This window comes from Lepidochelys kempii, chromosome 1, assembly GCF_965140285.1.
Source record: "Lepidochelys kempii isolate rLepKem1 chromosome 1, rLepKem1.hap1, whole genome shotgun sequence".
NCBI classification, from domain to species: Eukaryota; Metazoa; Chordata; order Testudines; family Cheloniidae; genus Lepidochelys; species Lepidochelys kempii.
In genome coordinates this window covers 230167809-230192901 of record NC_136380.1, presented here as the reverse complement: position 1 = coordinate 230192901, position 25093 = coordinate 230167809, and the positions used below count along the sequence as shown (strand labels likewise).

The 25093-nt window shown below is 39.9% G+C and overlaps 1 protein-coding gene across 4 annotated transcripts in view; it reads right to left on the bottom strand.

Annotated features, from left to right (window-relative positions):
- The window catches only part of SCUBE1 (signal peptide, CUB domain and EGF like domain containing 1), a 297458-nt gene that overhangs the window by 115253 nt on the left and 157112 nt on the right, over positions 1-25093 (bottom strand). For 2 of the 4 annotated variants that reach the window (XM_073316774.1, XM_073316783.1), the window contains exons 5-7: positions 22334-22459; positions 11181-11297; positions 8138-8227 (exon numbers count right to left, since the gene is read on the bottom strand). In XM_073316774.1, coding sequence (XP_073172875.1) covers positions 8138-8227; positions 11181-11297; positions 22334-22459 — 333 coding nt within the window. The remainder of the gene's footprint in view (positions 1-8137; positions 8228-11180; positions 11298-22333; positions 22460-25093) is intronic. The other 2 variants (XM_073316805.2, XM_073316815.2) reach the window with 1 other exon arrangement.

Sequence of the window (25093 nt, the reverse complement as noted above, 5' to 3'; positions counted from 1 at the left end):
ACCCAACACATATCCTACACCAGGAGGGCCAAGAGGAGCTAACACAGAGCCAATTTTATTCCAGCTTAAGGATTCCTTCATGGAGAAGAAATTCTCAGCTGCTCATTTAGAGCCACTTTAAGGTCCCTTAATGAGCACTGCACCACCAGTTACCATTGCATGGGCCAGTATCTGGCTAATAACGTCCTGAGCCCAATCCTGTCTCACACTAGAATTCGTATAAGACTTGTACAATACAGATGGCGGAGTACAACAATTTCTGGTCAGAGTGATAATCTTAAATTCAGTTGTCTATCAGAGCAAAGGTTCACATGTACAACCTGTATACCAGTCCTAGTCATAGAAAAATGGGCATTCACTCTTAATCCAACTGTCTATACCTTAGCTTGTGTAAAACACAGACCAACATTAGTGTGTTTGTGAGACAAATTATTCCCAAATGAGTGAAGATTAAAGCCACATCTGAAAGGAAACTAAATGCTTGTGCAATTTATACAGAAGTACTAAAAGGCATTTTAAAGTATGCAGAGAGCATTTGTTGTCATAATGCTGCCTCCCCCTTTCTTGCCATTTTTCTTTACTTTCTGCCTTGCTTCTTAGTAGATTTATGTCAGACAGAGCTGACTTAACAGAAGCCAGTCAGCAGGCCTGCACTTGTGGGCAGAGAAAGGAATACGTGAATGGGTAACATTTGAATTTAGGAATTTGGTTTTTAGGTCTTCAAGTGGAACGTCAAGGGGTTGGAGGTTTTGTGTGTATGTACAGATGAACACACACACACATAATTTTATGTGGATATGAAAAATAATGAACAGAGTTTTTTGACACAATATGCACCAAATCCTCTCGAATGGGCTAATCTTAAGAATTCACAGTTAATCTGCATTAACAAAGGGTTATCAAAGTAAAATAGTGTGGTACTAATGTAACTGTTGAGAAGAACTACAAGATGACAACTAGAAATGGAATTTATATGATGTAGAAGGCTAATACTTGGAATCAAATAATAGTTAAGGTTACAAGTGAGAAGAAGTCTGGTGGTTTTATCTTAATCCCTATTTGTACTCTCATAAAGTTCAGCCAATGGACAGTCTCTCCACAGGAAAGAATGATAGTTGTGATGAACTGAGTTATAGTGGGAGAGGCTGGCAGAGTACCTATCTGTAGTGTGCCTTGCTCAGCTATTTGTCCCTCATTTTCAAGAGTACTAAAATTAATTCTCAAAATTACAGACAGAGGAAAAAGGCTGTCTCAAGCCTTCTTATCAAGGGGCAGAATACTAATTAAGACCGACACGTAATGTGAAGTCAAAATGGCTACAACTTTTAGTGACAACAAATACTAGTGGTGCACTTGTGAAGGGTGCTGGAAGAGACATAGTAAATCAGAGAGTTCCTTAAAATGTCCAGGCCAGCGGGCTTATCAGATCTGAGGTTGACTGGCCAGTTCCCTGATTGATAGGTTGCAGGGCTGTTCAGAACCTGGGATCCCTGGCTTGGGCAGAACCTGTGACAGAGATACTTTCATCCTACATCCAACTATGTGGGCATCACTGATGGAAAGCCACCAGGTTATGCAGGTACCCCATATTCCTCCAGCACCTCTGCTGAACACAGTGGGGAAGGCTCCTTTGCTAAACATATGCCGCACTCTGGACACACCACTAGCAGTCTGCTGCTCCAGATGGGGCCAGATGAGGATTTGGGCATGGTAATGCTGGTAATGTCTGCCATTGTGCCACTTGTTTGCAGTGGGCAGTATTTATATTTTGTTAGGAATAGGAGAGTTCCATCTTACCTATTATTAATACTCCAGAATTGTTCTTCTCATAACATATCCACCTACCAATCCAAAAACTGCTGGATATTGGCCGTGTCCAATAGAAACTAGAAGCAAAAGTACATTGACTATGATCCTTTACAAGACAGGCAGATGCTCAGAACCCTAGAAGAAAGTTTTCCTATTTGGAATGAACCCTGATGAGATGGAAGAAAATAAGGGAGAGGAGGAAACTCAAAGGACTATTGGCGAATAGTTATTTTATGAGATTAAATTCTGAAGATATATGAATTTTCTAGTAACACAAAACTATACTATTCTCATTCAAATCACCTTGTACCAATCCTGTAGCAATCAGAAGAAGAATATGAGGGAGAGAACAATACTAACATGTAATCACATGATTGAACATGAGCAAGAAGAAATTGGATGAATTACATATACAGGGAATGAAAAATGTTAGATGGGAAGGAGAACCTGCAGGATCAGTAGACCAATGGTTAAATTTTGCACTGTTCTCTCCCTGATACCCATCTTTTGATTGTTACTTCCCAGCAGTTTCAGGATTGGCAGAAGATTATTTGTATGAAAATGAGAGAAGGATCCCACTTCCACCATCTATTACTTGGTGAAAATGTGGAGACACAACAAGGCTACACCCTTGGAGATCTGCTCCTAGAAAGGCCTGTTTCTCTGCCTTGGGAGTTGCTACAGATCTAATGAAGCACATCTGAGACTCTGGTCCAGATGTTTTATGAACATTAGAGGATTCCCTAGTGGCTGAAATAGTGACTTAAGGAACCTTTTGACCTTTTCATTATAACTGGTGAAGAGAGCTTCTTACCACTTCTTAAGGGTGAAGTCCTATTTAAGTAGAACTTGAGGGGTCTGAACACAACTAGGGAATGTAGAATCATCTCCTTCTGACAGATGGATTGGGGCAGAAGATCATCTGACTTAATATAGAAAAGCAAATTGACATTTGGTACTAGTAACGGTTCTGGAGAAGATCGGAGACCTACCCATCAAGTAAAGGATTGGAGAAAAAGAGTCTTTACAGGAAATAGCATCCAATTCACTAACTCTATGAGCCAAAGTGGTGATAATAATGAAGGAGACTAACAGTTTTTCTATGCTACCCTGCAGTTTGGATGACAGTGGTGTGAACAGCAGCGTGAACCTAAGAGCTGCAGAATTACATTAGTGCAAACTAGGGATCTTTAATTTCATGCCCATATTGTCTAGTTGGGAGCAGTTACAGTACAGCACTTTAGTCCATGCTGCAATTCACACCCTCGTAGTCCAAATTGCAGGGCAATGTAGACATACTCTAATTATCAGATAGTAAAGGAAAACTAACTGCAAAGAATTCAAGGAGAATTTTGGTTACATAGGTAAGAACTGAGGTGAGGTTCCTGGTGGCAATTAGTCTCAATGATGTATATCAAACATTTTGTTGATTGAAGGAAAGAAGAAATATTAGAGTGTATAGCAGTGTTGTTTGGTCTTGTGAGACTGAGTACTCCCAAGCCAAATAATTGCCATTTAAGAGTTGTAACTCAAGCTTTGTTTTAAATCATTGAATAAGAGGTATAGGACAGAGTTGAGGTACATATCTGAAGAGGCACTACTGGCAGAAAGTGAGCCAGACATTTTGGTAGGCCTTCACTGCACCAAAAAATGAAGCATCTTAATGAAGCATCTTGGTCTACACTGGGGGGGAAAGGGGGGGTTGACCTAAGATATGCAACTTCAGCTATGCGAATAGTGTAGCTGAAGTTGGCATATCTTAGGTCGACTTACCTGACTGTGAGGACGGTGGCAAGTAGACCGCTGCCACTCCCCTGTCGACTCTGTTTCCTCCTCTTGCGAGCTGGAGTTCCGAAGTCGATGGGAAGCGTGTTCAGGGATTGATTTATCACGTCTAGATGAGACATGATAAATCGATCCCTGATAGATTGATCACTACCTGCCGATCCGGCGGGTAGTAAAGACCTGCCCTTAAGAGGAATAGTTGAAAATATGAAGCATTAGCCTGTCAATCTCCATTCTGTTAGGGACAGGAAAGTCAGGATCAGGGATCTGGTAGCAGAAGACTGATCAGCTGAGACAGGATGCACAGTTCTGTGATATTCCTTCTGAGGCTAGTAAGGAACCTGCCAAATTTTCTGGGAGATAAACAGAAGATGTGGGCATTGGGGAGGGTGAACATATACTTAAGAGCACAGCCAAGGCAGAAAAGATTCATATTTCAAGATAAGGGATCATTGTGTTTGGAACAATAAACATATTAGGTAAAAAGATGTGAAATAGTATGATGGTCTCTTCCTAAGTGGATAGGATTGAGATGATTTCAAACACAGAGTGCGGAGCTCCTGGTGCCTCCCTAGTGATTTATAGAGACAGTTGCTGTCTGATTGTTGAATTCTGTCAGGATATCTGACATGAAGATCCAAGATATGAAGTGCTGAAGACCCTAGCCCATGGTCCTGAATTGAAGAAAGCTGATGCTTCATCAGGCTTCCCATGTGAACCAGAGGCCCTAGCATGATTGGTTTCCCATGTGTGCATCCCATACCCTGAGATTACCCTCTATCATAATCCTTAGTACACTAGGATATGACATACTTTTGCCTTTTGAGGTTATTCATGATGAGTCACTAGTGGAGAGATCTTTGGACACCAAAGAGCTGAGGAACATGATAATCGGAGAACTCCTCCATCCCAGACCAATACCAGGAACACCTGTAGAGTTCTGTTATGGAGCAGTGCCAGTTGGATTGTGTCCACTAATGCAACCACTAACCCCAGGAGAGGAAGGGCTTCTGATTGAGGGATCCTGGCTCAGCAAACAGTCTCAGACAACTCTGTGATGCCTCTTCTCCCCGATTCTAGTAATAACCCCATGCTTCTGCTCATAAAAAACCTGTGACACAGTTGAATGAGGTTTGGAGTGTACACCAAGGAGTTCTTTTCTCAGTTTACAACAATACTATGGATTTGTAGTACACAGAAGTCTTGATGGAGATAAAGGACACAGGACACAGCAGGCCATCCACCTCATGAAATATTTGTATCTCCTCTTCCTGTTGGGTGGCCCTAGTCCAGGTGCGAGTGAAGAAACTGTCAATGAACTGGATGAATAGGAGTGTGGAGATATGTCTCCTTTAAGTTCACAGAGCAGAGAAAGTCATTCAGTGAAACTTCCTGAATGATGAGGGCAGGAGTCTCCATTCAGAACCTGGTAGTCCACACTGAGGGGATATAGGGGTGAAGGGGTGGGTGGGTAGATATAAAGGATAGTTCAAACTCCCTTGGTCCTCTTAGACACTATGAAAAATTGTGGGGAAAACTCCTAGTGACAGGCTGAATCGACCTGAAGATGAGTAGATTGCAGATTGTTTTAGAAGATCCTGTCTCTTGTCTGCCCTCCAAGGTATAGAGAAAAATATATGTAGCAAGGAAAGAGAATTCTATTAGATTCCCTCTTCATGATGTCTAGCCATTAGAGGGTGACATATAGTCATACTGTGTTAGTATGTATTACAGAAGAACCTAATCTATGTTGCTTCTGAAAGGTAGTGTAGCAAATGGATGAGACCTAATTCTATTATATTGGAGGCCAGGAGTCTATTCCCAGCTCTGCCTGAAGTGACCTTGTGCAAGCTCTCAGTTATCTGTGAAATGGGTTAATGAAATTGCTCCAGGTAGCAGTATAAAGCCTTAGTTCACAATAAGGGTTGTGAAGGAACAGAAATATTAACAGCAGTCAAGGGAAGAGCTGGGACTAGAAATGGTGGTCTCTGGGCTTGCAGTTTAGTGCACTTTTCTCAAAACTACAGGGCACTGTGGGAGGATCTCCCCTGCTTCCTTCCCTTAAATCACATGAAAGTTGGAGCTTTTCCTCTCTTCACAAGACTGCCTGCAGCAGGGGTCAAAATCACAGTAATAAATTTGTGAGAATTGGCAACACTGTGTACTTTCTATAAGGACAGTTTGAAAAGTACCGAAAGAGACAATGGCACTGTAAGCTATTTGGAAAAGTCATTAACTTTGAAAATGCATTGGAATACTATCAAAGACAATCAGAGGTTCCCTGTGTACCAGAAATTGGATAAGAAGCTGCTGCTGCCCTTTCAGACTTGATTTCAGTAGCTATTCAAGTTCTAATGGACAACTTTCCTAAGGATTCTATAGTCTAGCCACTGCATGTATTTCCCATCTTGGACAATATATGTTAATAGAGGAGTTATTGAATGTTTCTGACCACTTATATGACCAGTTGGATTGTTAACCCCTTGCCTCTGCCCACAAAATACTAAATGTTAATGGGAGCCTGATATATTTAATAAGCATACTGATAACCATAACTTTTTTTATTCTGTTTTTTTTTACTCTGGCCAATAGTATAACCTTTTTTAGCCAATAGTATGGATTGTTTTTCAGCTTTGATGATTGGGCTGGTCACTTCTGGACATCAGAAGGCCCAACAGCAATTAGAGTATGTGTGCTCTAATTTTCGAAAGGGCCTAAGGAAGCTATGCACACAATTCTTGCTTTCAGTGGTCATGGGTGCCTAACTCCCTCTTTGAAATCCCTGGCCAAACCATTAACTGTGCCCTAGGATGCTGGATGATCTATACCAGTGGTTTTCAATCGGGATCCACAGACTATTTCTGAGGAATCTGCGAAAGGCTGTCATTTCCATAGAACAGTGGTTTTCGACCAGTGGTCCACGGACCTTTGGGGGTCCACAGACTATGTCTAAGATTTCCAAAAGTGTCCGCACCTTCATCTGAAATATTTTAGGGGTCCGTAAATGAAAAAAAGTTGAAAACCACTGATCTATACAATAACTTATGAAAATCTAAACTGGTTTGTGGGTATTCAATTCATTATTATACAATAAATTACACCTATGGATTGCCTGCTACATCATTTCATTTCAAACTTTTACTACATTGCAAACCTGTAGAAACTCCAGTGGCAATAGGGGAGCAGATAGCTGAGGGATTCAGTAATAGGATACAAAGTATTTTACTTACATATAGCCATTTAATACCATTTTAGATTGATAATGCAAAGCCAGGTGTCAAAATAGCATCAAAACCACTAACAACAATTGGAACAATTATCCTAGTTATCAAGGATTAAATTAGCATAGAAACTGAACAGTTCTCTTGTCCTCTAGAAATGGTCCTTCCAGATCAGGACTCAGGTTCACAGACAGTGCTGAACCTATGAAGTGCTCAGCACCTTTTAGGATTGGGCTGATAATTGCCAGGGAACTGACAGGAAGCTTGTATTGCCAGTTCATATGCTATACCTCTTCTATGGATAAATAAAGAACTCCAGGTTCAAAGACTGGCAATCTGGCACTTTTCACCTGTGTTAAATACACTTAAAATCTAGTGGGGCCATTTTGCATCATGTGAGACAGATCAAAACTGAAAATACAGTCTGACCAACTGCCTGGATTTCTCCAAAGTAGCAGTACAGTTCAGTAATCCATACTCTTCGATGACATTTGTTATGTGAAAAGGAATCTGGCAGAGATCCAGCCACCACAACCTTAAAGAATAACTCAGCAGGAAAAGCAACCAGATTGTTGATTCTGTTCCCATACCATATGCTCCTATGAAAACCAAAAATGCAAGCTCCTTTTTATTTGCAAAAAGAACACCATCATCAATGGTCATATGTATAATATGAACAAGACAGTTTATTAGATGCCTGAGCAATTGATTAGTATCAGAAGAATTATCTTGGTCGTTCTTCTTCCACTCTTTAGCGGATAACCCACAGAAACAAACCATGCACTAATCTTGAGAGAAGATCATATTAAAGCTCACTTATCACAATAGTTTTCAACGTATCAGTGTTAAGGAAATAAATGAATTTCTAGCAATAATATATACATTTCACTCAAAAGTACTGCAAAAAACTTAACTAAGCAAATATAACACCATATATGAAAAAGAGCATCATTTTATATCATCATCCACTTATAAACTAAAGGCAGATCTGACACATGAGATTTTATGTGAACCCTGGATCCACACATACATACACAAATCACACGTAAGAAGTAGTTTGCAAAAGGTCAGTAAAGTTAATGGCAAAAATTTCTTTCAATGCAGAAGAAATTGAACATGAAAACTGCAGGGTTAGGGGAAAAAGTTTACAAATGAGAAATGAAATTGTATGATGGAAGACAAGAACTTAAAAAAGGTGACCTCATAAACATAGATGAAATAAACTAAAAATAAATTTTTAAAAAAAGCAAACAAAAAAAATCCATACACACACACACAGACAAAGTGAGAGCACAACAAAGGAAGTGGAAGAAAAGTGTTACCCATAAGTAGCCGCCGTTTCACCCTCTTGTCCACATCAGCTACTGACGTGGCATTGTACTCAGAACTCTCAATTGCAGCCTCATCCTTCTCTAAAACACAAGTAAGGGACAAACATGGAGCAGTTGGTTAATCAAAAGCCCAATTTTCCGCTGCCTAAGACAGTTTCTTGGCCTGGCACAACCAAAGCCAAGAAGCAAGCCATGAAAGCACTAAATCCCAGTTAGAGAGTTAATTCCACTTGAAACCCCAGAAAAAAATTAAAGGGTGCTTGGGGCAGAAGGGGAAGGAAGAAGAGGAGGAGGAGGAATGATAAATGACAAAGTAATTAACCAGAAAACACACACAAAGCTTGTTTCCTACTAGAGAATGAGACAGCAAACAGGACTGCCCCAGACAGATGTTAGTAATGGAAATTTAAATACAAGGGTTCTAGTTAAACAAACTATTAAAGACAAACTGTAAAGTGATTCAGGCTGATGGTGGGATCAGGATCTGAAAATGGCAGGCTGAGGACAAAGATGAGACAGACACACAGAGCTAAAAGAATCCGGTGATGGAAGGGCATGGGTGCACCATAGTCGTGTACACATTGACAGAGTGTTTAAAAACCAAACAATGCATGCAAATTTAAAAAAAAGGAAAAACCCCAAACCAAAAAACGAACAACAAACCAAACAAACACAAAAAAGATCAATTTGGGCAGTGCTGGTTGCCTGCTTGTCTATGAAACACTACGAGCTAAACATTCAATGCTAGAAAAGATGTTGCAAGAACAGGGTTTAGTAATTTTATAAGCATGCAGTAAGCAAGATGATGTCAGCAAAGGTCATTTTGCAAATAATTTCTGATATCCTATAGGTAAGAGTTTCAATTCAGCATAACAAGGACTTTAGTTGAGTTATGCTTCATTAGAAATACATAGAAACAATCATTCACAAGGGAGGGAAGAGATGAGCAGTAAGTGAAATAAAAATAAAGGTTTCTCATACAGGACAGCAATGGAGAAAGCAGCAGCTGGGTAAATAAAATGATTTATGCAGGGTGGTGGAGTTGCTTTATTAAAAAAGCCAAAACAAAATGCAAGTGGGGACTTTCACATGCAGCAAACATTAAAAAAGAAATAAAAATCAGGCAAACAAAGACAAAATGTGTTAGACAAAGGGTCAAAAAGTATTTATCTGGCATTGCAGAAGTTTGCATTCTTGCAGTGATGCCCAGAATATATACACCACTGAAGACAGCAAACAGTGGAATAATGGAAATGAGAAGGAGGAGGAGAAGGCGGCGGCTGGCAGGTTTGATCTGTGGCAACACTACATGGTTGAGTTGTAACGAGAAGTTTTTAAACAAGTTCTAGATGGGATCAGGCTGCAATAGAGGCTTTTGTTTGAGATACTGTGGGTTTTTTATTGTTCTGTAAATAATTAATGAACGTCAGTTATCAGACAAGACAGGCAATCAGGAACCATCACCAGAAAGCAGGAATAAAAATGTAAAAAATAAATAAAAATTAAAAAGTGTGTTCTAAAAGAAAGAACTACTCAGAGGGAGGAAAATCAACACAAGCAGTAATATGTGACTTACATCGCAGGACCAAAGAATGTAACATGAAGTTGTGTTTGTTACATTACAAAAACGAAAAATTATAGTAATAAAAAAAGCCAGGAGTACATCCTTTTGAACATGATGGACAAATTTAAACATCAACCTGAGGAAATCAATGAACAGTGAACTCTTGCAAATGGGAGCATCAAAAATTTATTTCATGTTCCTCAATAAAACCTGGTATTAGGGCCCTCAATCCTGCAAGCTCTCTGCACATGGAACTCCCATAGACTTCAATAGGAGTTCCTTATGCAGAGGGACTGCAGAACTCAGACCAATATGTTAACAGAAAGTACTGATAGAGAGATCCTAACAGTCCAGGAATAGGTAGTGTATACAGCAAGACATGGTAATTGTTGTACCTTGATAACTTTTCCTTTAGTGAAGGCTACAGCCCTGATCCGGTCATGAGATCTGTGCAATCAGACCCCTTTCCCTATGCTGAGCCCTATCTGAGGTCAATTCCATGAGCTGGCAAGGGGTTTGTCTGAACAGATCTCGCTGCCTATGGGCCTGGTCTCAAGCCCACTGAAGTAATCTGAAAGATTTCTATTGAATTCAGTAGGCTGGGGATCAGGACCTGTATGTTTTCAAATATGGAGAAAGGAGAGAGAAGACTAAGAACTTCCATCTAATTCTGAAAGTATTTAAGCTTATTTCCTATTTTTTGTATTACTTTATACATTTTTGAAACAAACTAATCAATAACAATGTGAAGATGATGAAAACCATTATGGATTTTTAGGTTCTGATTTTGAGAGTAAGAGTGTAAAAAAGGAACATAACCACTGATTAACTTATTGCAAAAAGTTCCTTTTTGTACAAAAACGGATAATATTATGCAAACAATGTACTTTGTAATAATAAATATTTGCATGGCATCACCCAGGATGCTTCACTTCCTGCTAGGCCATTTTCCCATTGACAGTCACACTGGAAGCTTACTCACGATGAGTACTATTATTTTGCTATAAAGCAAAAACAAAAAACCAGGAAAGCAAGCATATTATGGACATTAAATTATCCCCAAATAGAATTTAAAAAATATTAGGATCAAATCCTACTCACCTTACTGATGTGAGAAGTCCCACTGAAATCAATGGACTGCTCATATGAGTATAAAGGGGTAGAGTTGATCCTTGATCCATAGTTACCTTTTGTGCTTTTCAATTTTAAAAGTTATTAAATTCGATTTATAAAAATAGAATTAAAATGACAAAGCAATGACAATGGGATATTTCACAGACAAACATTTACATAAAACAATCATAACTGTATGCTTCTAATCTCTTTGCAAAGTTTGACCCTAACTGTTATGACCAAAACCTACTATTGCACACTCCTCTCAACAATAGTTTTAATCTCCTAGGGTCCACACACACACCAACTCATTCTACCATATTACTAGTAAAAAGTGTGCTTTAGAGAGGTACTTACCGATGCATGTTCGGCCATCTGAGTGCAGGGCATACTTCTGATGACAACCACACACAGGACCAGTATCTGTGTCATCACAGGTGTGTTGGCAGCCTCCATTTCCATAGTTACAGGTTACTAGTTATGCCCAAAATGTATGTGTATATATGAATACATAAATAAAATTACAATGAAACCAATTAGTTTTTGAGGGCCTTTTTAGAATACAGAAGATCAGTTATAAAGCAAGACATTAGACAACACAACATTTTTATTTATGGGTGTTTCCACTCTCCGTTCTTTGCCTGGTCCCCTTTTTTTCCTAACTAACTCCTCCCTCATCCATGTAATTCAAAAAACCCAGAATGTTGCACTTTTTAAAATTCATTCTGTTTGGATTAGTTGTTTTAGCATGAATGACCAGCCAATTTCATCTCCTCCTAAAACGCCATGGTTCATATCCATGATATATATGGCACGAAGAAATGAGCAGTCTACTAATACAGACATATTTTCCAGTCTATAGATAGCATTTTTCTTCTCCTGCTGGGCTTCACTCCATAATTGGAGGAAGCAGTGATCCAGACCGCAAGAGCAAAAATACATCAGTCTTGAAATCTATTCTTTCAAAAACCCTAATCCTCCCAGAATAGAAGAATGTTTAAAAATAAGACAGGAGACCCTTTTTCTATTTTTAAAAGCCTTTTTCTGGGACTACAGTATATTGGCTTCAACTCGGAAGAAGCCTATGGACATTTCACTATCACTTCAGTATATATTTACTAAAATTACTTCTAACAACAAAGAAATTTTCTGAGACAAAATTCTCAAGGTGGGCAGAATTTAGCAATTTTAAAGAATTTCTAATAAAGCAGATTTTGTCTCAGGAGGGAATTTCATTTTTAACTCATAGGACGCTGGCATTTCCCAAATAGTAATCTGGTTATAATGGGCCTGATTCTCCTCCTGTTTTACACCATGTGTAGTCACACACCTGTGCAAAGTGCACACAAAATGAAACAACTGTGATCTGACAGTGTTTTAAACACACTTTCCTGTCATTATACACAAGTCCAAATGTCTACACCAGGGTCAAGATGGAGAAGGATCAGGCCCTTCGTGCATGCATATATTGGAATATATTTTTTTTAAAAAGGATTGGGAAATCAAATGTCTAATTATTTACTTATATCATGAATTATTTCAGAGGGTTTTGGCATGTCTTAATATTATGTCAGTTTAGATACTGAATTCTATTAATCAAAGGAAGCTCTCTGGCACAGATATTTATTTCTAAGCCATCCTAGACTGGTTCTAGAACCACAGTATTCTCTGCCATGTTACATTTAAATATCACCAGGATTTCCCTTGCTAGACAGAGAATTTATAAAGTATCCAATTAGGTAAAGCCAAGATTTTTTCTTTTTTTTTTTTTTAAAGGAACTTAAAGTGAGGCTCTCAAATACAAAAACACCTCTCATTTTCAAAAGTGCAGAGAGTCTTACAGATCCGATTCATCTCAATGATCTCACTTTACTAGTCTCTAAAAAATGGAATATATCTGAATTTTCTGGTATGTAATCACCTGCAAGCAGGAAGAAAAACTTTGCTGTATATAATTATCAGAGGGCTAAAACTAGAGATGGGGCTACACTGAATATTTTAGGCCCAGATTTAAGACACGTAACTCTGATCTCAACAGGAGCTCAACACTTTCGAAAATCAGGCAGATGTCTCAATAAGTGAAGCCTAACTTCAGGCTATTTTTGAAATCTTGCTAGAAGATTCTCAAAAAGAGGGCCTGATTCTCTTCACGTTCACGAGTTTTACACTGACTTCAGTGGAGTCACTCCTGACTCACACTGATGTGAGAAGAGAATCAAATCCAGAATGAGATAGATGCCTGGAATGGAGTCTTCCAATGTGCACATTAAAATGCATAACTGTGGAACTTGATTCTCATTCACTTATACTGTTTTACACCAGTGCAACTCCCTTCACTTTAATAAGAGTTACTCCTGACCTACACTGGTGTAAGGAGAACAGACATGTTTCTACAAAAAGCTACTCTAGAATGATGCAGTTTAAAGTGATTCATGTTGGATTAAATGCCAATTTCCCTGCTCCTCTGCACAGTGAAGTCTCCATTCACCACACAATATCACATTCTGCAAAATCATAAAAATGGTTAAACTGACAGCCCACTAAGTGGGTGGCACAAAATAAAAGTTGAGGTGAGACTTTCAAAAGAGCTGCTTCAGCCTTGGTTTAATTGTCCTTCCAATTGAGTCAACTGGAGTTTAATCATTGTCGCCAGTGTGGGAGCAGAGTTAGGCGAGCACTGAGCACTTTTGAAAATTCAACCCTAGTATTGTTTTTTTAAAAGAATTATTATTAAATCAACTCCAGGCAAAATAAGATCTAATTTTGGAACAATTTACTGGGTTGTGGACAGTGAGCCAAACTCTACTGTCAGTTATACCAGTGTAAATCCATGGTAACATATTTGAGGTCAGTGGAGTTATTCCAGATTTATTCCAGTGGAATTTAAAAGATAAGAAGGATGGTTTAGAGGGTAGACCACTTGGGAAGTCACTAAATTTACCCCAGGCCTCAGTTTCCCAACTGTAAAATGGAAATAATACTTTTGAACCTCGTAGGGTTATTGGGAAGATAAAAATCCATTAATGATTTCAAGATGCTCAGATATTATTGGCGATGAAGGCTATATAACTACATAGATAGAAAAACTTGGCCTAGTGATTTCACAGAGGGAATTTTGGACTGATTTTTTTGTGTCTTTTCCTATATCTGCAAAATAAGCCATGCTGTACAATGAAAAGTATTTCTGATAATTTATTACCCACCTATGTTAGTCTTTAAAGGGGAAACTTGTCAAGGTTGGTCCACAAAAAAATTGACTTTCAGTATCTTAAATAATAAACTTATTCACTATCTCCTGTTGAAAATGTTATGGTGATGGTGGCTGAGGAACCCAGGGCTGCAACAGGAAATTATTTGATTTAGCAAACTAGTAGTATGCTCTAGATTTAACTAGAGATGGGCCTGAACCAAAAAATCCTGGATTTGAATACTCAGATTTTTGGGGGACTTGAAATCTGATCCAGATTCCTATTTTTAGCTTCTCCCTATCTCTTTAGCAACTTGAACCAAAACTCCAAAGCTGGACCACTATGAACTTTGGGGTGTGAAATCCAGTTCTGCATATATATAAATTGAGGCCCATCTCTAGTTTTAACAAAAGGTTGGAGAGTTTTCCTTCTTCATTGAATGGGCTAAATCCTGCTTCCATTCAAGTCAATGGCAAAACTCTGATTGTCTTTATGGGGCCACGATATTACCTCCAAAATCCAGATCTATCCCTTTTTTATAGAAAAGTATTATAGTGAGCTGCCTAAGAAATCCAAACCCGCTTTCTACAAAGAGATTTCTTGTAAACTTCACGATACGGCTACACAAAAGAATAAATTAGAGTTCAGAATGTATGGAAATAAAAATGCACAATAAACTAAGTCAAATGTTTTGACCTACCAACCTTGACAGTGCCCTTTTAACAAATGTAAATCACAGTAGCATACTATACATTACATTATTATGATAAAACAAGTGGATGCAAATTAGTGTCTAATATTTCTCACTAAAGAAAAAGATAAACATTTGTTAGACTTTATGGGCCAGACAGTCTTCTCTCCATAAAGCTGGTGTAAAACTAGAATAACCCTACTGAAGTCACCTTGATAGACATATGTGAATACCAAGAAACTCTAAGAGAGATCAAAATATCTGGCTATATCCCATGAGAACTACGGCATTGTACTAAAACCGGATCATATGCATAGGGTAAGCTGCCACCATTAGAAATAATCGGCCAAATCCTTCCCTGGCTTCTCAATCTATGGAGAATATACATTTTGTGTAATGCATTCTCTGCCACAGGGTTCTCAACAGCAAAGAGCAGCATTTCACAGCGAAGGCCAGGGCAAAGCACTGACAAGTGTTCTTTGCTGCTTCTCTGAGCAGGAGCAATATGCATATCCACCATATGTCCACTGGCACTTCCTGTAGATGGCAGCATATGGGCTAGTCGGCTCCCTAATTCATGCCCCCTTGTGCATCAGCAGAGAATATAATTGAACCCTTAGAGTTTAAAAATGTGATCTTAAAGTTGTAATGCTAATGAGTCATTATTAGAAGTAATGAGCCAGATCCTCAGTTGCGTTGGGACAGCTTTGTGTCACCACTTTCCCAGCACAAAGCTATCCTAAACCTGGCTTACCTGCTCCTGGGAGTGTCACCCCAGTGTAGGGGGGAATCTTCGGGTGATATAGGTACCATAGCTCAGCTCATCCTATGCTCCCTCTCTTCCTGGCTGTCAGCTCAGGGCATGTTGCTAGGGGGAAAGGGGTGTAGCCAGTGTGTCCCTATGCCCCAGTGATCTCTGGCTACCATTAACAGCACCTTAGGGCCACTGGCAGCTGGTGCAACTTTGAGGAGCCATATGGCTCCTCTAAATTGTGCTGGGGGATGGGGGGAGGGGGAGAGAATCAGACCTATTCAGATTAGTTGAGGATCAGGAGAGCACAAAGGTGGCTGAAAGCAAACGGCCACTTTTTCACCTCCATCCTGAGCTACTCTAAGCGGTCCTCAGACACAGTTTCACATATGGGCCAACATTTTAAATTAATATGAAGAATGATGGTTGCCTCAGAAACAACATTTACAATCATGAAAATGAGGAAGAATAGCTCAGAAAATGAGTAACAGATAAAAGCCAGATTAAATTAGACATTAAATACAATAGGGATTTCAAATATATAGCTATATTCCATAGGAAAAAGCTACATTAAAATAACATTATTAAGGTTGCAAGTTCAAACACCAAGGCCTTGTCTACATTACAAAATTTAATTGACCTAAGTTAGGTTGACATACAGCTACCACAGCAATTATTGCAGTGGTTCATGTCTTCTGTTGGTGGTGCAGGTCCTCGCCAGGAGCACTTTCAACAACTTAACTATGTGGGGCACTGACAACTGGAAAACCCCTCCCCCCAGAGGCTGACAGCCAACAGGTAATGTAAGTAATGCAGTGTCTACACAGACACTATGTTGCCCTAACTACATCGATCTAAGTGCTACGCCTCTTGCAGAGGTGGAGTAATTAGGTCAGTATACACGTACACTGTGTACGTATACACATACACCGCTGGGAGCAAAGTTGTAGTGTAGATGCTTACAGAGATAGGTCATGTAAGCTGCCTTACATTGATCTAACTCTAGTGTAGACCAAGCTTTAGAATTCAGCTTGCTTCTGCAACCTTAATTCTGCCTGGTAACTGTATGCCCCCCCAACATTCATTTTGTTCTCTTTTGTGATACCCTTCCCTGGGGACAAGGAGCTTCTGGAAGAAAAAGAAGTGTCTTATGGAAGAAATAGTATCTGATTCTATACAAAGATTGTATCATAATACACACACGAGGTACGGGTAAGGGAGTGCAGAATCAAATGTATGTGTCCAACACTAATTCTGGCATTTCCTAACTTTTTTGAGTGCTTGCTTTTGCAACCTTAATAACATTATTTTAATGTTTAATACATATGTGTGATGAATATCTAAACCAGATCTGATTTGTACACATTTTTGAGCTCTCTCAAGCTACTCAGAATCGAACTGAGAGTGACCTCAAAAATGTATGTTACAAGGATAGTTTAAAGCTTAACACTCTAAAGTGGCTTTAGAATTTAAGCTATTTTAAGGAGTTAGCCAGCTTACCCTCTTAAGCCACATTAACATCTTTGTGTGCCTTATTAGACGGATTTATATTTACAACCTGATCAGATTTTGAACCTAGTATTTAGTATCCAACAATTTAAAAAATATTAGGATAATTACATCCCTATCTATTACCAAATGTGGCTGAAGTGTATGTTATTGCCAAGACACCATGTAATTTTCAATAAGCTAGATCTACATTTTGTAGCCTGGGTGCTGGGAGTTTCTGTAACAGCTGGTGCAGCACATTGGCAATTTGTGGCAGCTTCAGATAAACTAAAAAAAAAAGAAAAAGAGTTTTATATTGAATACAATGTGCAATGAATAAAGCTAGGAGTACAGCATGGCTTTTTTTACTAATATTGATATTAAATTTATTTTAGTCTGCCCCAAATTTTCAACGTTCTGCAGATTTTTGTATTGACAGTACCTAACTGCACCACAACACTCTCAGGGGAAGCTGGAGGGTCCTGGAAGGCGTGGGAGAAGGTTTTGATTTGTAGAGTAAACATATTGGGTTGCATGTTTGAAAGTACTCGTGCACTGGCCTAAGTCTGCTCTCAGTGAAGTCGTTAAAGGTGGGTGCAGGTAAAGTTGTCTATATAGTTAAGGTTGCCCGACACTTTTCATTATAGGACTGTGACCCAGGAACCTGTTGGTGCCAACTGGCAGATGGCACAGAGTGCATAAAGTTTTATAGGGGGTCCCTGGGGTCAGATATATGCATATAATTCACTAAAGGATGACATGTCATGTCTTTACTGAGAGCCAGTAGCCCACTGGTCATCATAATCATGGCAACATGTATGTGCAGATAATATTTAAGGAGTTACGTGCCTGTACTGCAAATTATGTTCTTAAAGCAGGTAACCAAGAGGTGACATGTCTCAGACAGGTTCTTTTCAAGCAAGAGGTAACAGATACTCATCTCTCTGTCTGGTCATGTGCGTATTGGGCATTGTATGTCTCACAATGGATATTTGTTTGCATACTGACCCAAATGGTAATCAAGAGATTGCAAAATCTTCCAGAAAGGAAATTTACAGGAAGAAATAAACAACAGGTGTGGACCTTGTTTACAAACAAAGACAATGGATTATTGGGGTATATCTGGAGGTGCAGAGGTACATCCTGGATCCTTCGCAGAGGAGGCAAACTAAGGAACAGTCTGAATGGGAAAAGAGGATGAATGGATTGTGCTCAATAGAGCACATTTCTCTACAGACCTTGGCAATGAACCCAAGATTCCTGAATTTCAACATTCCTCTGATGTCAGCAAATATCTGTGAAACTCACTGGCAAAGTGTGTGTCTGATGCCACTCTGGTGGGTGGTCCTAAGAGGATGACCACCTACGATTGCTATCAGTTACTCCTTTAGTTCAAATGGCAGAGGTCTGTGTGGTGGATCTAAAGCAGGGGTGGGCAAACTTTTTGGCCTGAGGGCCACATCGGGTTTCCAGAATTGTCTGGAGGGCCAGTTAGGGGAGGCTGTGTCTCCCCAAACAGCCAGGCATGGCCTGGCCCCTGTCTCCTATCCGACCCCCCCCGCTTCTTGCCCCCTTACGGTACCTCTGGGACTCCTACCCCATCTACCACCCTCTGCTCCCTGTCCCCTGAGCACCCCCTGACTCCCCACCCCGACTGCCCCTTGCTGCCCCATCCAACCCCGCTCTCATTCCTGACTTGCTCCCCGGGACCCCTGCCCCATCCAACTACCCTGTTCCCTGGCCTCTGATCGCCCCGGCCCCTATCCACACCCCCTCCCCCGACCACCCCCCCAACTACCCTGCCCTCTATCCAACATCTCCTGCTCCCTGCCCCGTTAGCGCGCTGCCCGGAGCGCCGGGGGCTGGCGGCACTACAGCCATGCTGCCCAGAGCGCTGGGTCAGGCCTTGGCTCTGCAACTGCGCTGCCCGGCCGCCCAGAGCGTTGCACTAGTGGTGCAGTGCACTGAGGTTGCGGGGGAAGGGGGAACAGCAGGGGAGGGGCCGGGGGCGAGCCTCCTGGGCCAGGAGCTCAGGGGCCAGACAGGAGGGTCCCGCGGGCCGGATGTGGCCCGTGGGCCGTAGTTTGCCCACCTCTGATCTAAAGGGTCAACCTGCTGATGACCTGTACAGTGGCAAGTATGATTCCACATGATGGATTTTTTGTTCTTTCGGTCACCATATTTTAAAACCTAGGGCATTACATTTTAAAAAACCTACACTGAAAGTGTGTTTAGGTTGCAAAGTCAAACATTCAGAAACGAGGAAATGCCAGATTTGAGGTTGCTCATGTAACTTAAATTGAGCCTCTTGTGTCTATGTATTATGATATTTTAATTACATAATCACATACTTCTTTTCCCACAGGACCCTGCCCCATTCCATGCACAGGCGGGATCCACTCAGGTGATGAATTCAGGTTGTGCAGTGATGGCTGTGGTTTGTAGAACTCCTGCCTCGTTTGTTGCAGAAGCCGGTAAGTGTGTAATGAGTAGGCAGGGGACTGCAGAAAGAGAAAGGAAGGTCTCATGACTAAGGAAGTTGAATGCCACGCTGAAGAACTGGATTCTATCCCTGCCTCTGCGACAGAGTTCCTATATGATGTTTGGCAAGTCATTACCAAACTTTTCACAGATGGTCACTACTTATGTGTTCCTAATTTTCTGGGTGCCCAACTTGAGAAACATGAGGCTGAGCACTTACAGATGCAAATTAAGTAATTGGGAACTGTACTTGGAACATATTAAGTGCTACAAAGTACCAAGTACTCTAAATCCAGGCCCTGCATGTCTCAAATTGGGCATGCAAAACTGGTGGACACTTTTGACATTACTCTCTGTGTCTCAGATTCCCATCTGTAAAACGGAGCTATAATATCACTTTACCTCACAGAGGTGTGGTGGAGATAAATTCATTAATGTTTGTGAAGCACTCAGATATCACAATGATAAATGACGCAGAAAAGCCCATGAAGAAATGAATAATTCTGTCTTCAGAGCAGGGTTTGTATAATGTGCAGGTCCACACATTGAACTGTGAGGATAAAACAAAATACTCAGTGAGCACCAACCATCTTATGCACTGAATGAGGCAGGAGTTCTGTGGAAAAAAAATCTCTTTGATGGTGTAATTAAAAACTGAATCATAATGCATACACACAAGGGGCTAAATTAGGATGGCATGGGCATTTCCTAAATTTTGAATGCTTGACTTCTCAACCTCAACATTCCTTTAATATAATTTGCACACACACACACACACACACACACACAACTTGACTTGAAGCAGATTTAGGCTAATATAGATTGCTTGCAAAAATGCCATCCAATATGCTTATCCAATTCACCCAGTGTGGGGGAAATCACCTCTTGTTCTACTGCCTCTGTGCCATCCACTCCCAGTTAGCCCTAATATTAAAGGGAAGGTCAGCAGCAGGAAGGGATGTGGCATGTTCTGGTAATCCCTGATCAGCATAAATGGCCTTTAGGGGACTAATATAAGCCAGAATTCTTTAGAGCAACCCCGAGGCTGCTCTAATCTATGATGGTGCCAGAGCTAATGTAGGATGACCAAGGTGTAAATCTCTCTTTTGCAGCTCCTTGACTCAGCTGCACTTAGTGCTGAAAAAGGTGCAGCTCAGGATTCAGCCAATTCATTCAAATGATTGCAATGATGAAACTGTTACAAATATTAACATTTAAATCCTCATTACATTTCAGTATTGGACTTTCATAGAGATAAATGAGCCAGCTCATTCCTCCCAGAGTTACTGTTTCAGGTTGTCTCACTACTCATACAGATATCACTGTATTGGTCTGTTCTCAGTTTACACTCAGAAGGGCTAGAAGTAAAAAGTTATTGTAGGATTCTGAGCACATTTCTGCAGCAAATGGGGATGAGGATTCTGCAACAAATTCTGTGGCTGTTGAAGACTCAGGGCCCCTGGTTAGGGATCTAAAAAATTCACTATAACTCAAACTACATTTTGAACTCTGCAGGGTACTGAATAAATTCAGGTCTTTTGTTCATCTGAATTGTGATGTGCCTAGTAATATGAAACTGGTAGAGGCCCCAATTCTCCTATCACCATCTTCCACCGATGAAGGCTCAAATATTCCACTAGGAACATACAGATATGTGCATACAGGTAATACAAGCATAATTATTAAGTAAAGTTAATCTCCATCTTAAATTCTGATTGCACACAGTCAGCTAACAAAATGTTCACTTTTAAAACACATTTAAAACTCTACTAGAACACTATTTTTTTTTTTACTGTGTGCTCTTATTTTTCCTTAAAATATTGATAAAATGTGCATTAATCTGTGGCACTTCTCAGTGACATTCAAAGATAATCTTTTTCTTTACACTCAGAAAAATATTGCTTATCGCATTTAACGAAGGGAGGGCGCATGAAGAAAGAGGTTAAGGTGGAGCAAAGATCATGGCAAAAATATCACCCTTAAGGGGAAACCAGATGGCCCTTTTTGGCATTTTATTCCATAAAGCATTAAAGAAATGTAACAGCAATTCTTTGTCCCTTGATCCCTTCCAAAACTTCTAGTTAGGGAGGCAAGTTAAGGTATTAGTGCCTAATTGAAGGCCAACTAGAGTCAATAGAAAGACTTCCATTGACTTCAGCAGGCTGTGGATAAGGCTCTTACAGAAGGATCAATTGTCTTACCCTGTATGGAAAATCCTATGCTCCCAATTGCACTGGGTGACATGCTTGTGTTCCATCATCTAAAATATGGTATTCAAGAATGTCATGTATGATATGGCCATGTGCCTTCCTAGTAATGCCAAAGGCAGTAGTCCATGTCAATGCAACCAATACTACTGAAAACCTGTCTTTTAAATATGAAAAGTAGGTGCACTTCATTTTATGGCTCTAATGCTCAATGCCACTTCAAGAGAACATGACTGTCTTGTAAGATAGAATCTTAATGATATGCATTCATTTATAGTGGATATTTTTGCTTTCTAAATACAGTTTGAATTAAGTGCCTCTTCCCCTGCCCATCCCCTTTCCCTGCCCTCTCCCCTCAAAAACAAAACATCTTCTCCCACCTTCCCATTTCCTCTGTTCAAGACGAGAAATGGTGTTGAACTGTAAATTTCAAAGTTGGATCTGAATTGCCCTAGTATTTATTCAGGGGAGTTCAGGTTGAAGGTTTGACATTAGACCAATCTCTTTTGAGGCTGTACTCCTAAAAAAACTTTTCACCCTCCCCCAAATAAGTACTTCACAAAAAGAACACACTTTAATGGTCTTGATAGAGTCTGAATCACCTCTGGCCAAAGCCTAGCTGATTTCTTTATCTCTGGAAAATAATAGCAATGTGGAAAATAAGACATGTTGGGGCATTTGATATTTAGTCTCCATCTACCTACATTTGCAGTCCTTCTGGTTTTTGGCAAGCTCAAAGCCAGGCCTACATTCACAGGCAACCCCACCTTTGGGCGTCTCCCGGCAGATATGTGCACACCCGTGATCTTTGTTCATACAGTTCATACCCTCTGTAAAGAGAGAAAGAGAGAGAGAAAGAGAGAGAGAAAAAACACAAGTACTGAAAAAAATCCCATTGCAGATTAACTCTAATCAATTTCACAGGTCCATTGTTCCATTGTCAGCGTAATTTTTATCTTCCATCTGGAGAGTGTCCCATTAGGCAAATGAATGCTAAAGCAATAAGGGTTTAAAATCAACATATGAGCACCATAAATTACAAAACAAGCATCCACTGGGATCCATTACACCTACACTTCAGACTTATACATCACATTAATGTGGTTATTTTTGTGACTATATAATTTAAAGTTTTTAGTGACAGATTACATGAGTAGGTAAAGAAGCTGCACAGAATTTAAAAAGAAATTAGAACTATCAGAGCCCACTGGAATTTGTATCCTTGCAGCCATATGTATTTTGAACATTTAATAGAATGTAGTGAGTATTGAAACACTTAATCATTTTTGTTCCTTTCCAAGTTTATAACATTAAATGATCTACTTTTCAAGAATCTTTCATGTACTGTAAAAGCTCAAAGAAAAGAGAATACAGTTTTGCAATAAAATGGAGAGGCTGTGAAATTTACACCACAGACTGAAGTTGTGTGCGTTTACACCTATATAAATTCATGTACACCATAGAAGGCCTAGAAGGGGAAGACCTAGTAGTATAGCTCCTTTGGGATGGAGGCAGGGTACCAGGGACCAGAGCCAGTGGAGAGCCATAAGAGGTGCTGCAGGACCCTGTACTTCTTGTGGATTCCTGGGGCCAGATCCTAGTTTTTCACCACATGATGAGGGTTGCAAACCCTGCTTCCCAATGGAAGAATGCAGAAGAAATTCAGAAAGGTCAATCCCATGGAGTTTCCTGGCTCAAAGGTGGTTATCTGAACTGAATGACTAAAGCCACTGCCTTTTTTTTTCTTTTTTCTTTTTGGTAAAAAGTTTTACAATTAGAGGCCCAGGTTTTTGGGTTTTTTGGTCTGTCAAGGTTTCTGAAATTCTCAGAGAGCTATTTTTCAAGTGGTGAATCCACTAAGGATTATGTTTAGGCATTTTATATTTAGTTTTATGCATGGATATTTCTCTCTCTTTTTTATATACTATAAATCTCCTTTCATTCTCTTTCTTTGCCAGAAATTTAGTCATTCTCCAGCAAGCCCACTATTTCATCCTCTCTCTGTGTATAACATATAATGGCATACCAACCATCCTATGATGCTTAAGAGCCAGGGGACACTATGGATCAGCTTTCTTTTTATCATCCTAAGGTGCAAGCATGGGATTTTCAAAAGTCCCTATAGGTGATTTAGACTTTCAACAGGACTTGTGCTTCTAAGGGCTTATCTTCACTTTGCAGTTAACTCGAGTCCCATCCACACACCAATATCCTTAACCTGCGTGTGCTGATGCTTTTAAATCAAGGTGACCAGTGTTTCAGGGGAAACCAGCTAAACCTCAAGTGGGCACAACCTGTCAGCTGCTCACACAATCACTCTAGTGTGGATCTAAGCTACCACCACTCAAGTGCTGCTAGTCCTCCAATACCTTCACACAGTTCCCCCCCACAAGCAGAAAGGACAGACAAGTTCTCCCATGTCCTTTAAAGCCACAAATGTTGTCACCTTTATGATTCTAAAACCTTGCTAAAATACAAAATAACTTTTAGTGGAACATGCATACCGCTGGAGAGTATAATGTATGTTTTACTGTACTGTAATTACATATAGTCACATGCAAACAGAAAGTGAATAAAACATCATAAAGGAATGGTTGTTTTTCTGAATGAGCAGATATAAAAAAACCTGGGAATGGCCTTGATGAAGTGTTTGAGGCAATTTAAAATCTCTTTCCCCCACACTTCCCCAACAAAGGATTTCAGACACAATGTGTCTGACAAACTGCATTCCTACACACTACCCTCTGGTCAGAAAAGGATCTAGGAAAGATAACACATGCCTGATTGAATCACTTTGCTAAGGAAATGAGGAGGAATTAGACAGATGACAGTAGATATTTAATAGCACAGAAGCCTAATGAAGCAAGTGATTATCAGTATTTGCTCTAAGTTACTGAATATCTGCCATTCTTAAAAATCACATTGGGAAGAGCTGAATTGTATATTGCTGGGAATGTACAGGAAAATCTAAGATTAGGATTAATTGCAATTTGTGAACAAAGTGAGATTCAAGGGAGAATTTTATCCAAGAATTAGTGTATATTACTAGAGCATTCAAGGTATTATATTCACTGCATACCAGTAGTTTGTGAACCACTGGAGATATATGAAGCATTTGCTGGGTTTTTGCCGAGTTGATTGTTCACACGGTGCTGGCTCTTTTAGTTTAGGTAGCTAAATCATATTGAACAAAGCTAAAAATACACTAAATACTTTCCTAAAATTAGTTTATCAGTTAGTTGCCACTGGGATGTATGATTGCAAATAGCAGTGGAGATTGTCCAGGCAATTGATTCATGAGTTACTCTCTTCACTAAGATCTGGTCCAAGCTGTGGAAAAGGTTTGAACTAAAAATATATTAATCACTTTCAAAATATTATGTTTCCATACAGAAAGTGAATGATATGTGCCATGAACGGGAGATAAGTCGGCCCATATGGCCATCTCTCTATTATGTTGTGAT